We start from the raw sequence: 14,018 nt of genomic DNA on the forward strand, positions 1-14,018 counted from the left end.
ATACTTAATCACAATTTTAAATTGAAAGAAAATACTTTATTACAAGTTCAAAGTCGAAGGAAAATACTTTATTACGAGTTTAAAGTTGTATGAAAATACTTTATTACGAGTTTAAAGTCGAAGGAAAATACTTTATTACAAGTTTAAAGTCATAGGAAAATACTTTATTACAAATTTAAAGTCGTAGGAAAATACTTTATTACGAGTTTAAAGTTGAAGGAAAATACTTTATTACAAGTTTAAAGTAATAGGAAAATACTTAATTACGAGATTAAAATCATACAAAAAACTTTATAAATTTCAAAAATACTAGATTCAACATCTGAAAATAAAGATTTCAACCATTGAATTTCTTTAATAATAAACCTCTTTAAGATCACGTTACAAACCTAATTTAATTGAACGACTTGAAAAACATGTATTTTTGCAGATGAACTCGTCACACCTGGAGGACTGACCACGGCTTCTTCTAGTACATGGAAGTCGACCCAGCAGTGGCGCTGTAAGCCTGGTCACTTTCCCTGTCGTAAGGGTCCGAAATGTGTCCCTCCCTCCGAGGTCTGCGATGGTCGGAAAGACTGCCAGGACGGATCGGATGAGAAAGACTGTGGTGAGAACTCATTGGTCATGTGACCTCTAGACTTGTGTCTTGAGTGATCAGACTATAAACTATTATGGTAGAAAAAAACATAATTCTCATTCATCATCTCCCACCGACAAGCTTTCCCCAGCGGCTCACCTGGCTTCTCTGGCGAAAGCACCACAGGTATCCGTGGCCTTCATACCACTGAGTTCCATGGAGGTGTGTCAGGTGATGATCAATCTAGATTTGCAAGAACCACAATCCTAAGTGATTGTACCCCTAGATCATATGTGTCAAACTCAAGGCCCGCGGGCCAAATGTGGCCCGCCATGTGATTTTATGTGGCCCACCTGCCTTACCTTATATATCTTATTTAGTGCACCACATGCAAGGCTGTGTGCAGCCATTTTTATTTAATTGTAAAATACTACATCACACATGTTTTTAGCAGCTCACAATTGTTGGTTTTACAGTAGTTATGCCCCCTCTCAAGTAATAAATTCAAAGTAATTTAACATTAAGGAGTAGTTACATTTATTTTACATTAGCTTACATTTAATTACATTTATAAGTTACATCTGGCCCTTTGAGGGGAGCCATTATGATGATGTGGCCCCTGGTGAAAACCAGTTTGACACCCCTGCCCTAGATGATCAAATATCACATTTCATATTTGCCTCACATTAAATGCTTCTATATATTTGTTCGTCAGACAATTTTTCACATCGACCCGTCTACCCCGGAGTCACCCCAGGACTGCACTCCACCGTCTCTGGGAAGCCTGGGACCACTCAAGGTGAGACAAAACCTCTCACCAGCTTCTCAGAGACTGTGAATGTCTTTCGTCTGCAGCCTCTTGGACGTCCACGGATGACGGCGGCTCACCGAGAGTGGTTTGCGTCGACGGACAGTTTTCCTGCCGCTCATTCGGTTGTGTAGAGGATGCTCAGGTGTGTGACGGCAGGAAAGACTGCTTGGACGGTTCTGATGAAGTCCACTGTGGTAAGAGAGTAAATGGAGAGAAGATGTTTCGAAACTATGTTAAGATTTTCTGAGTCAAGACTTTGCTTGAGAAGCTAAAACGACTGATGTCACGTAACACTATAAAGTTCAAATTAACATCATTTATTTAACAACATATATTTGAACAAACTCAAGTGAGCTCAACAAACCACTCAGTAATGCTTTGCCGCCCAGACAACCAATCAAAACTGTCCCTCAATCTAACATGGCAACATAGACAATGAATGTAAGTATTGTAGCAGCCAATCAGCTGTCCCTAAATAGAGCAGTGTCTAGAAAGGCCTCATGGGAGTTCACTGTTTTTGTGGCACCATAAAGAAATAGGTGTATTAATTAATTGCTTCCACTAAGTTATGTGGTAATGCTGATTTATATATTAAATATATATTTATATATTTTATGTAATTAAATACGTATGTGCAAAAATAAATAAACAGGCATCTTTACTGGATAGTTTAATGTCATCATCATCTAGGCTTTACAGTCACATAAAAAATGATTTACTGTAGTTCTGCTGTTTTAATTTAGTTTATGTTCCTTTTTGTTTTTGATAGTTTGAATAAGGCCATAAACATTTAGTACCAACTTGGAAACTTGAAAAGTTAACAAGACTTTCCTTGTCCTTTTTTTATTGTTCCTGAAATCTTTTAATTTAAATTCTGTTAATGCTTTTTTTTTTAAGACATTTTGCTTACACATATACAGACAGATAAAGTTGACCCTCACATATCTTACTTGGCCAAAAAAAGAAATAAAAAAAGGTAAGACTAATAATAATAATAATAATGATAACAGTCATCATCATTGACATTTTTGGTATTTATGTTTTTTTTAAATCTTCATTAGATGAAAGAAGTATTATATATTATATTTCATAGTATTATATATGAATCCAAAGTTGGCTACCTGACAGTCACAGTGGCTGAAACAATATGTCAGTCAGGCTCATGAGTGGATCTTCCACAGGCACCACTCCGGCACAGACCGAGCACCGCACCAGCCCCACGCTCTGCTCTCCAAAGCAGTTCCGCTGTAGGAGCGGCGAGTGCGTCCACCTGGACCGCAGGTGTGACCTGCAGATGGACTGCGTGGACGGCTCGGATGAGAGAGACTGTGGTACGCCTCGTGCAGAATAGATGTCAAAACAAATCAACAGGAGGATTCGATATTGGATAACGATTGACTTTTCCGACAGTGGACTGCATCATGTCGCCCTGGACGACTTGGAGTGCCTGCAGTGTCTCTTGTGGCCTCGGCTCCTTGTTTCGACAGAGGGACATCTTAAGAGAAGCTCTGCCTGGGGGCAGATGTGGCGGAGCTCAGTTCGACAGCCGAGCCTGCTTCCCTCGGGCCTGCCCGGGTCAGTATCCCGGCCTCTAGTTTACTCCCTGACCTTGTTCTGAACTTGTCTTCTCCCCGCAGTCGATGGCAACTGGTCCGAGTGGACGCAGTGGTCCCCGTGTGACAGCAAGTGCGGAGGCGGACTGAGGAAGAGGATAAGAGCTTGCTCTGCTCCTCCTCCGAAGAATGGAGGGCGACAGTGCGAGGGTACGAGTCTGCAGAGCCAGAGCTGCAACACCCAGCCCTGCACCAAGGAAGTGGGCACACAGACGGGTGAGCGCACAGAGACTCCTGTCACGTGAGTTGATCCGTGATCACCTCCGTGGTTTTTCTCAGGATGTTTCAACGGGATGGTGCTGGTGACGGCGGAAGACTGCCTGGCCGGCAGGATCAAAACTTGCCCTCCTACCTGCTCTCAACTGAGCCTGAGCGACAACTGCACTGCAGCGTGTGCACTGGGTGAGAAGGACGAACAACACACACTTCTGGTTTCATTCATGTTTTTAATGAGTTTAAAAAACTCCTGAAAAATACATGCGCCTTCAAACTAAGCAGTGTTTATTGCTCTTGATTGTTAGTGATGGGTCCATTATGTTTCACGTCACAGTCAATAATTGACTTGTGGATCCCACTGACCCTTTCTGCCTTCAGGAGTAAAATCATAGTTGGTGTTTTTGTTCGTCCTACAATTGATAATCTTTTTATTTATAGGAAGAATGTTAAACAAATGCAATATAATTTCACATTTTTGTCTTCCCTACGATTAAATCTGCCACATTTATAGTAATTTATATTGAAAATGTGAAAATCTCAATATGTTTATTTCAAATTCAATTAAATAAAAAAGGTTGCTAGTTTCGTTTCCAGGCCAAGCCAACTAGTGACCTTTTTGTGTGGAGTTTGTATGTTCTCCCCTTGTTGCGTGGGTTTACTCCGGGCACACACAGAGGTTGATTGAGAACTTTGGGAAATTATCTGTAGGTATGAGTGTGTGTGTGAATGGTTGTCTGGCGTCCTGTCCAGGGAGTCCCCTGCCTCTGGCCCAATGAAACTGGGATAGGCTCAAGTCTCCCTGCGACCCCCATAAGGGATAAAGCGATAGAAAATGAATGAATGAATGAATGATTATTTCAAACAATATATCGTTTTTAACTTAATTTATTTTCAGTATTAAGTGTATTTGACGTACACTTGAAACACAGTTTACCCACATAATATGATAATAATTAAACTTGAATGAGATAAACATGGTTTGGTTTGCAAATAATAATGTAGAAAGTAGTACATATATATATATATATATATAAAGTTCATAGTATATATAGTATTCATTTATAGAATTTGACCGTCCCTCACAGCAGTTCGTAAAGTGTATAATGTGGCCCATGTGAAGAACAGCACCTTAGTCACCTGACATATTGAGGATATTTCTTAATTATTTAAGGTAAGGTAAAACTTTATTTTGTTTTTTTACCAATAGCCAGCAATTTTTCATAAACAATAAAATATAATACATAACAAATAAAATAAGAAAATAACATAAGAGGAAGAACAAGATGACACAATCTAAGTCTAAAGATAAAAACAAAGAACATAGTTCAAAGAAAAATAACAAAGACAAAGGATACAAAGACTAACATAGAACAGAACATCCAGTTACTCTCACTCCACTCCTGCCCCCGAACTCAGAATTGTACAATTTAATAGCCCGGGGATGAATGAGTCCCTGAGTCTATTTGTTTTGCACCTGGGTAGGAGCATTCGTGCTTCATCTGCTTCTCTGTTCACTGATGACAGTGTTCAGAGGATGATGTCATCACCATGATGGACAGTTGTTTGTTCAATGATCTCCTCTCAACAACTGTCACCAGTGAGTCCAGCTTCATTCCAACCACAGAGCCAGCCCTCCTGATCAACCTGTCCAACCTGTTGACACTCCTCTTGGACACATTTCCACCCCAACACACCACAGCATAGAACATAGCATTTAGGAGAATTCAGTAAAAGAACGAGAGTAAAATCATTAGTAATAATAAAGTTAAATCTGATCTCATCTCAGTAAAGCGAGAAGTCCTGGTGCTCACGAGTTAGTGCTGTCGAAAAATCAAGTTTCATATTCAGGTGGAAAGAATGTTATCACCATTAAATGACCAAAGTATTATTTATTTTTTCTCGTTTTTGTTCTTCCGCGTCAGGTATTCTTGCAGAATGTCGATGTCCTGAAGGCAAGTTCCTTCAAGGCGGCCAATGTGTCAACGCCAGCCAATGTCTGTGCCACGTGGACGGACATACTCTGGAGCCAGGACAAGTCGTCAGCAGAGACCAGTGCGAGGAATGGTGAGACACACTCCCCGGTTTTTGGTGGAAAATAAAACCTAAACTTCTTCTATCGTTCTGTAATCCTCCCTTGCTCACGCAAGCGAGTGCAAAGATGGACGTCTGGTCTGTGACGCCTCCAGCTGCGCCTCCAGCTGCCACTGGTCCACGTGGTCGTCGTGGTCACCGTGTGATGTGACGTGTGGAGTGGGCCTGCAGCAACGATACAGGTGACACAATTAGTGAATAATTATGTTCCTGCTTTTTTATACCTTTGATTAACTTATTTACTTTTTACTTCATTTTATGGCTTTTTACTCTTTTCCAAGATGAATGACATTTTCAGTATCTGGCAGTTTCATGCATTTTTTACCACAAATAAACATTTTAAAAAATGTACTTTATAACATTAAGAAATAAAATTAAATGAATATGTGATAATGAATTTGAAATTTGAAGTACTTTGCATTTTTACAATAACTATCTATCACTCTTGTCATTGTCTTAATTCCTTGTTGCACTGTGGACTGACTTAATATTGATGAAAACAACAAAAATAAAACGTCAGGACCTTCAAAAACCAAACTTAAAGTGCATGAAAATACCTTTCACTATAGCACTGAATGAAAAGGAGCCTTGGATTTATTTAGTTTTTTCATTATTAATGTTCACTATTGTACTTTTAATTTATTTTAACTTAATCAAAATACGTCTTGACAGTTTATGACGGTCTTTCTGTGCGGCCCGGTATGACTCCTGGTCGTTGGGGACCACATGTCTGGTTGTTTTGAAGATGGTGTGATGAGAATTGAAAGAGTCTGTTTGCAAACCGCAGAAATGTCCTGAATGACATTGTCATATATCTTAGTATCACCAGTGTTTTCTTTACCTTCAAAACTTTGTGTGTAACTCTTGACACGTGCCGAAGAATCTTGTCTGTGCCGTCCTAATGCTCAAGTAGTGTTGAGTTGATGACGGCTAAATAAACGGCTTTGAAAAACCACTAGAGGGAACACACTGCTTGATAGTATTTAGCTTGGATCTCACTGATAATTAACCCTGGCATCATGTTCAACTTCAGTGACATCTAGGGGTGTTTTCTTGCTTAGAATGATGTAACTCTTGATGCTTTTGTGTGTTTCTTGATGCTGCCCTAGTGATGAAGTGTCAAATGGGGGCTTTAATGAAAGTTGCTGTACTTTAAATCTTTGTTCAAAAAGTTACAGCAATTAAAAATGTGCATGTCTGCAAAGGGTTGCATTTCCAATAAGAAAACTTTGTGTTGTTTTCCTCAGATCTGCTGTGAACCCTGGAGTTCAACACTGTCCAGGAGACTCGTCTGAAGCAAGATACTGCAGTGCCAGCCCCTGCCAGTTTGGTACTTCAGCCCATGAGCAAGACTCATAAGAAGATAATACTGTTTGTTATTTATCTTTAAGAGTCATTAACACGAAGCTTCTCTTTGCCACAGAACCGGAGGATGACCGTCTCGCGGGTAAATGGACCAGCTGGTCCGAGTGCAGCAAGACCTGTTTCCACCACGTGGACGACGTCGGAATCAGACGACGGTTCCGCGTCTGCAACAGCACGGACGCCGCCTGTGTGGGTCACAACAAGGAGCAGGAGCCGTGTAACACAGAGCACTGTGCAGGTACAGTACGACCCCCCTCGCATGGGCACCCTGTGGACCAAAGTCTGACTGTGAACTCTAGTCCATGGCGAGTGGTCTTCGTGGACGTCGTGGTCCGAGTGTTCCTCCGAGTGTGACTCCGGCGCCCAGACCAGAGAGCGGTTCTGCAATTCACCTGCGCCCAAGCACGGCGGCAGCACCTGCCCGGGGCCGCACATGCAGACCCGGGACTGCAACACCTACCCTTGCTCAGGTGGGTCTTCCTTTGAGGACGTCCCCTCTCAGAGTCTCGATCGTTCAACATGTGTGTGTGTGTGACAGCTGGCACGTGTCCAGAGGACATGGTCTACATGTCGGCGGCGGAATGTGAGCGACAGGGAGGAGCGTGTCCTCGGAGCTGCATGGACATGACCTCCTCTGAGGTCCAGTGCGCCACCTCCTGCTACGACGGCTGCTATTGCGCTCCGGGATTCTTCCTGCTCAACGGTAGCTGCGTGCACCTGTCCATGTGTCCGTGTTACCACCAGGGGGAGCTGGTTCCGTCCGGTGCCACGCTGCCTGTAGACGCCTGCAACAACTGGTAGGTGGTGGAAATATTCAAAATGATTTTTTATAGATCATTTCTTTTTTTTTTTAATATTTAAACATAGTTTTTGTGTCTTGCAGCACGTGCACAGGAGGAGAAATGAACTGTGGTACTGATCCGTGTCCTGGTGAGTTTCAACATTATTAGAATCACTGTTTCCACATGAGGCCTTGCATCCAAGAATCAGATAACGTACCAAATATGTTAACACAGAAATACTCTAATGATGTGTTATGATACTGTTATGATAACCAAATGTTAAATTTTATTTTAAACAAACATTCTTCAATGAGTTGGTGACATATCTCCAAAAGAGGAGTTTTCTCACATTGAAAAAAAAAAGAAATATTAAAAAAAAAAAAACACATTACTTTTACCTGTAATTAAGTCGTTTTTTTTTTTTTGTTACAATTTAAACGTATTTATTCAAGATTGTAATTTCACTTTTGAGAATTTTGCAATTGGAAGTTTTTATTTTTAAAGATCAGATAAACTACTAATTAAAATGAACACACAAACTTACATAAAATAGAAAGTTGCTGCCCCTGAGTTGGTTTCCATGGAAAGTAAGCAGAACAAGAGCAGGAGTCACACAAACACTGTAGACGCATTTATTCAAATTCATTTATACATTTAAAATCATTCGAGTCTGTTTTATAAATTGAATTATGCTTTTATCAACTATTTTCTTCTTTAAAGCTCTTTTGCTTGAGGAGATATTTTCAAGTATTCTTGCTGAAATGTTTTAAATAAAATAAGACATTAGTTGTTGCTCAATATTTTTCAAATGGTCTCAGAGAATTCATGGAATTAGAAGATGTCCCTCCTCATGAACACTGTCGGCCATTTTGCTTTTCACTATTTTTGCACCTGCAACTACAGAATAGGTCACGACTAATGCGGATATTGATTTTACAACGACACTCTTGTAGACACCATGCATTAAAGGAATTCCATATATTTATTTATTTATTTATTTATCTAATTTCAGGACCAAAAGTTGATCATCTCAGTGAAAATGACTTTTAAAAATGTCAGATGTTGCTGAAAACTGAACATGATATTGATTTTTGATACATCAAATTTCTAAGAAGGAGTTTTACTGCATGATTAAGAAGTTTAAACTTGAACGTGTGTCTCAGTGGATTGCCGCTGGAGCAGCTGGTCCCAGTGGAGCACCTGCAGCCGAACATGTGACGTTGGTGTGAGACGAAGATATCGCTCGGGAAACAATCCGCCTCCACAGTTTGGGGGTCAACCATGCAAAGGGTTGAGAGTGGGGGTCGACACATGTAGTCTGGAACCGTGTTTCGGTGAGGAGATGATGATTCAATGATTCAAACCAAGATCATTTATGTCACAATATTTGTCTTTAGGTGCCAAAGAGCCGTGGAGCTCCTGGTCAGAGTGCTCCGTGTCCTGTGGCGGTGGGTATCGCACTCGCATCCGTGGAGCTTTCAGGCTGCACGGCACAGCACACCAGTTCAGCGCCTGTAATCTGCAGCCATGCGGTAAAGTCAATCTTACACTTCACAACACTTCATTAAAGCGGAATAATTGAAACCCATCACGACCGTGTTGTTTTTCAGGTGGAGGTAGACGGTGTCCGCCCGGCATGGAGTGGAAGGAGTGCATGAGTGGAGCCGTGATGTGCCAGGACCTGATGATGGACCTCGGCCAGAACTGCAAACCGGGCTGTCAGTGTCCAGAAGGGAGTGTCCAGCAGGTACATCTGAAGCAAACACAACAGTGTATTCTCACCTGTGATCATGTGTTCGTTTGATCAAGGATGGGACGTGTGTCGACGAGTCAGACTGTCGCTGCGATGTGGATGGAAAGCAGCACCAACCAGGAGAGAGTGTCGTCACCAAGTGCAACAACTGGTATGTAGAAGACTGGAGTAACATTCTTATCACGTGACTTACAGATGTCATTTACATTTCAGCACATGTGAAGCAGGGAGACTAGTCAACTGCTCTCAAGTCAGCTGTGACGGTAAAAGGAAAAAAACTTTTAAATGATGTATAATTGTCCCAAAGATTTCATTATACTATTTCATTATTATTCATTATTCATTATTATTATTATTCATATATTATTCATATATTATTATTCATTATTCATTATTATACTATTTCATTATATTATTACGTGAAGACGTTTCTATTTGTACAGGCTTTTCCTTGATTTTCTGGAACTCCTGTGTTGTTCTCAGTATTATCTTGATCTTTAAAGTATATACTTTTTTGAGCATTGTTTTGATTGTTAAAGCGCTTTGTGACCCTGGTCTGGAAAAGCGCTATATAAATAAATATTACTTACTTACTTATTATTTGTCAATGTGCTTGGAAGAAGATGATGACAATTATAAAAAACTTTTTCAAAAATAGGTGATTCAATTATGTAGAATGTTTTGGGCGAAAACCCTTTATTCTATTCACTTTACTCACCTCGTATTACTGTTGTCTTCAGTCGAAGGGCAGTGGTCAACATGGACACCTTGGGGCGAGTGCTCTGTGTCGTGCGGGACTGGACTTCAGTCTCGCTACCGGTTCTGTTCCAGCCAAGATCCGACCATCGGCCTTCCATGTGTGGGACCTTATCGAGAGGATCAAGTCTGCGTCAGACCTACATGTGACCGTGAGTTTGATTCTCTCTACATGACAAGTTGATGAGCAAAAGATGCAATCGTTTAAAATGTTTTTTTATGAAACAAATATTAGGATGTTTTTACACAGCAAGATGTATTTTAATTTAAAAAAAAAATCCCGTCATGGTTTAATCAGTTACGACTTCCAAATCTCATCAATACATCAATAAGTCTCAATATTTATATTAAATCCAACAAAAAAAAAAAATTTTGGGCATTTTTTTGGACAGATTACTATTTAAAAAAATCATAAATCATTTTGATGAAACTTGTTTTTATTTTATAAAGTAATCATCTACCAGTAATAATTCCCACATCCCTCTAGAGGGCGCTGTTTATTTAATAATGATGGAAAAAAAGACGTTTATTTAAAAAGTAATTGAAGCTGATGAAGATAATTAAACACAGTTACAAAGTGCCAAACATAATAGAGAATGATTAATGAAATTTCATCTTCCCAACTCTCATGGTGATCCCCTCGTTCACAAACGAGGAAAGTCAGCAAATGAATCAAATGAAAAAATGAATGAACATTGAATGCAGTTTTTCTTATTGTCAGGCCACTTTTCAAGTTTTTGTGTAGACACTAAATCATTTTTTGAGCAGGTCTGACACATTTATTGACATTCCAGTTTATTTAGATGTTCAATAAAATGAGCAAAGCCTCAATGTCAGTATTTTAACACCAGCAAACGCAAGTATTAAATACTCGGCTTTTACATTTGAACATAGTTATCATGTCAACATCTTTTTTTATTTCCACATTGTTGCCAGGTGATGGCAGCTGGGGAGTTTGGAGTCCCTGGACCGACTGTTCCAAGTCCTGCGGTGGAGGTGTACGGAGTCGTCGCAGAGACTGTGACAGTCCGAGTCCAGAAGGAGAAGGGGATTACTGTGAGGGGCGCGGGACTGAGACTGGAGTCTGCAACACGGACCACTGTCTAGGTATGTTCTTGAAAGAATGCAAGGTGGATCAACAAACCGGTGATCTTTGCACCGTTATGAATGTTTAATTGGGGCCTTTATGATGACCTTCAATATGACATTAATCAGAAATCATCATTTATATTAAATTATATTTAAATTATATTTATAGAGCGCTTTTCCAGACCAGGGTCACAAAGCGCTTAAACAATCAAAACAATACTCAATAAAATATATACTTGAAAGGTCAAGATAAAACCGAGAGTTACAGAAAATCAAGAAAAGCCTGGAGTCACTAGACTCCATCAAGCGCAGAGAGAGAGGAAGATTGTTCCAAAGCTTAGGAGCAACAGTCTGGAAGGATTTCTCTCCTCTTGTCCTGAAGCGTGTTCAGGAACCATCAGTAGATTCTGATCCACAGACCTCAGAGCCCGAGCTGGGGTGTAAGTCTGGATCAGATCACTGATGGAAGGTCTGACAGTAAGAACCAGAATTTTAATGTTGATCCTGAAAGAAACTGTCAGTGAAGAGTTTTAAGGATCAGAGAAATGTGAGTTCTTCTACTAGAGCAAGTCAATTATCGCTGCAGAGTTCTGTATCAAATGCAGGCGAGACAGTTTTTTCTTGTTTAGAAAACAAACTGTTGCAATAGTCTAGAAGAGAAGACACAAACGCATGTATTACAAGCTCCAACATTTTCCCAAGTTAAGAGATTTTTCTCAGTTGAAAGAAACAGTTTCTGGTCAGTTTTCTGCAGTGTTGAACTATATTGTGAGCCAGATGTCATTTTTACCACAACAGACTAGATGAAAACATTTGAGTCAAGCTGTGTTTAATTTGTTTCAATTTAATTTTAATATAATGAACGTTTCCTCCGGGTACTCTGGTTTCCTCCCACACTCAGAGAGAGGTTGATTGGAAACTTGGGGAAATTGTCCGTAGGTATGAGTTCTGTTTCATTTTCCCCCAGTTATGCAGGTTTGGGTCGCAGGGGCAACAGTTTCAACAGTGAGTCCCAGAACTTTCTCGCCACAGCTGAATCTGAGGCTTGACAATGAGTGAATGTGTGAATAAGAGGTAGAAAATTGAGTAACTAATAATTAATTATGTTTAAACTTATATTTATTTCCGATATTTCAATGTAAACAAGAATTTAAAGTGTTTTGGGTTGGTGAAGTGTGCATGACAATGCAAAGACAGGTGTAAATAATAATAATGATAATGACAACTGTTTGCTCATTTGGTTTTACGGTGGTAAAGTTAAGCTAAACCAAAAAGAGCAAATAAATCATTGAAAAAATTGACTGATGTCACCCTTGGTCTGGAAAAGCGCTATATAAATACAAAGTACTTACTAACTTACATATAGACAGAAGGGTCATTAATCATGATATATTTTCAATAAATTATACTTCACAAAAACAACTATACAAAAAAGTATATTATACACAAAACGTACATACATATTATTATAATATTCCTAATCTAATCTAATCAATTTCTTAATAACAAAAAAAAGATTATTAGTTTCAAGGAACAGAATGTAAAAAAAGTTACAGGGTTACAAAATGGGAAAGAAAAGAAAGAAAATCATCATTTTATAGTTTTTTCCTCACATATAAGGCTATAAGGATTCCATTTCCATATGTTACACTAACAACCCAACATTCTATCCTCATTTTTCCCAGTGTCAGCTTGCTCCGATGTTGCGGGAACAGTGTTCAGTAGCTGTGGCCCGTCCTGCCCTCGCTCCTGCGATGACCTCACAGTAAGACCACACACTTGAGCTCAAGCTAAGCACCGGTGATTGATGAAGCTCGTGTCTCTTCAGCACTGCGATTGGCGCTGCGAGCCCGGCTGCTACTGCATCGACGGGAAAGTCCTGTCCGCCAACGGAACCGTCTGTTTGGACCCAGAAGACTGCGCCTGCCTGGACCTCAGCACCGGTCTACGACTGGAACCTGGAGAGAATATCACAGCACCAGATGGATGCAACAATTGGTCAGAAAAATACAACAAATGACTCTGAATGGAAATAATAAATCCGTTTGGTCATTTTAGCTCCTGTGAAGGAGGGAAGCTCCGTTGCACCTCGCACCCGTGTGCAGGTACATCTTCACTCTGTCATCTGAACGTTCTCCCACGTCTCAACACAGCTGCTCCTCCTCGTCTACAGTGTCAGGAGGCTGGTGTGAGTGGTCAGAGTGGACGCCTTGCTCAAGGACCTGTGGAGCTGAGTCGGTGACCCGATACAGAAGCTGTAGCTGTCCGGAGCCCAAAGCCGGCGGAGAGTCCTGCGACGGAGATCAGGAGATGCACAATGGAATTGGGGCTCAAATCCAGAGACAGCCTTGTCCGGTCATCACTTTCTGTCCAGGTAGGACAGGAAAACAAATCAGGTGTGAATCAAGTTATTTGAATGAAGATGTTTTCTCTCTTTTCGTTGCAAGTCCATGGTTCCTGGAGCTCCTGGTCAGCCTGGTCGGAGTGTGACGGCTGCACTGGATCATCATCTCGCGTCAGGACCTGCAACACACCAGCGCCTGGGTTCGGGGGTTTGCCTTGTCTTGGGGAGAGCAGGCAAAGTCGCGGTTGTCACGACAACGTCACAGACTGTTCAGGTATTCTAATTAGCACTTGACATGACAAACCTAATAATATGAACCTTAAATTACTCATGGAGTGTATACCTCTGCCAAGGAGCTCATTTCTAGAACTAAGGATGGACAGTGTTGCTCTGTGTCATAATGACACTGATTTAGACATACTGAATATCTAGACAAAAACTGAAAAAGTGAAATCACACCTTATTTTAGTTGTTGATTTTTATAATGATAATCTTAAATGTCTCAACGTACCACTGACAGAAATCGGCCACATGGGATCATGTTGGAAGAATCTTTGGACCTTATTTGACAGAAAAGATTTTGAAAATGCAAAGACTAGAGATAACTTGAGCAACATT

General features: G+C 40.5%; 1 protein-coding gene across 1 annotated transcript in view; it reads left to right on the top strand.

Moving 5' to 3' along the window:
- Positions 1-14,018, top strand: part of sspo (SCO-spondin) — a 78,172-nt gene that overhangs the window by 25,804 nt on the left and 38,350 nt on the right. Inside the window, exons 53-79 of the mRNA XM_087788755.1 lie at positions 431-610; positions 722-811; positions 1,296-1,379; positions 1,436-1,585; positions 2,573-2,722; positions 2,802-2,966; positions 3,029-3,220; positions 3,284-3,406; positions 5,143-5,284; positions 5,368-5,493; positions 6,559-6,641; positions 6,735-6,914; positions 6,976-7,146; positions 7,215-7,473; positions 7,560-7,606; positions 8,622-8,792; positions 8,856-8,990; positions 9,069-9,205; positions 9,268-9,362; positions 9,425-9,474; positions 9,952-10,119; positions 10,904-11,074; positions 12,742-12,821; positions 12,885-13,054; positions 13,115-13,161; positions 13,230-13,430; positions 13,504-13,674. Of these exons, the coding sequence (XP_087644881.1) occupies positions 431-610; positions 722-811; positions 1,296-1,379; positions 1,436-1,585; positions 2,573-2,722; positions 2,802-2,966; positions 3,029-3,220; positions 3,284-3,406; positions 5,143-5,284; positions 5,368-5,493; positions 6,559-6,641; positions 6,735-6,914; positions 6,976-7,146; positions 7,215-7,473; positions 7,560-7,606; positions 8,622-8,792; positions 8,856-8,990; positions 9,069-9,205; positions 9,268-9,362; positions 9,425-9,474; positions 9,952-10,119; positions 10,904-11,074; positions 12,742-12,821; positions 12,885-13,054; positions 13,115-13,161; positions 13,230-13,430; positions 13,504-13,674 (3,738 nt within the window). The remainder of the gene's footprint in view (positions 1-430; positions 611-721; positions 812-1,295; positions 1,380-1,435; positions 1,586-2,572; positions 2,723-2,801; positions 2,967-3,028; positions 3,221-3,283; positions 3,407-5,142; positions 5,285-5,367; positions 5,494-6,558; positions 6,642-6,734; positions 6,915-6,975; positions 7,147-7,214; positions 7,474-7,559; positions 7,607-8,621; positions 8,793-8,855; positions 8,991-9,068; positions 9,206-9,267; positions 9,363-9,424; positions 9,475-9,951; positions 10,120-10,903; positions 11,075-12,741; positions 12,822-12,884; positions 13,055-13,114; positions 13,162-13,229; positions 13,431-13,503; positions 13,675-14,018) is intronic.

Source organism: Callionymus lyra, chromosome 4 (assembly GCF_982586985.1).
Source record: "Callionymus lyra chromosome 4, fCalLyr1.hap1.1, whole genome shotgun sequence".
NCBI lineage: Eukaryota > Metazoa > Chordata > Actinopteri > Syngnathiformes > Callionymidae > Callionymus > Callionymus lyra.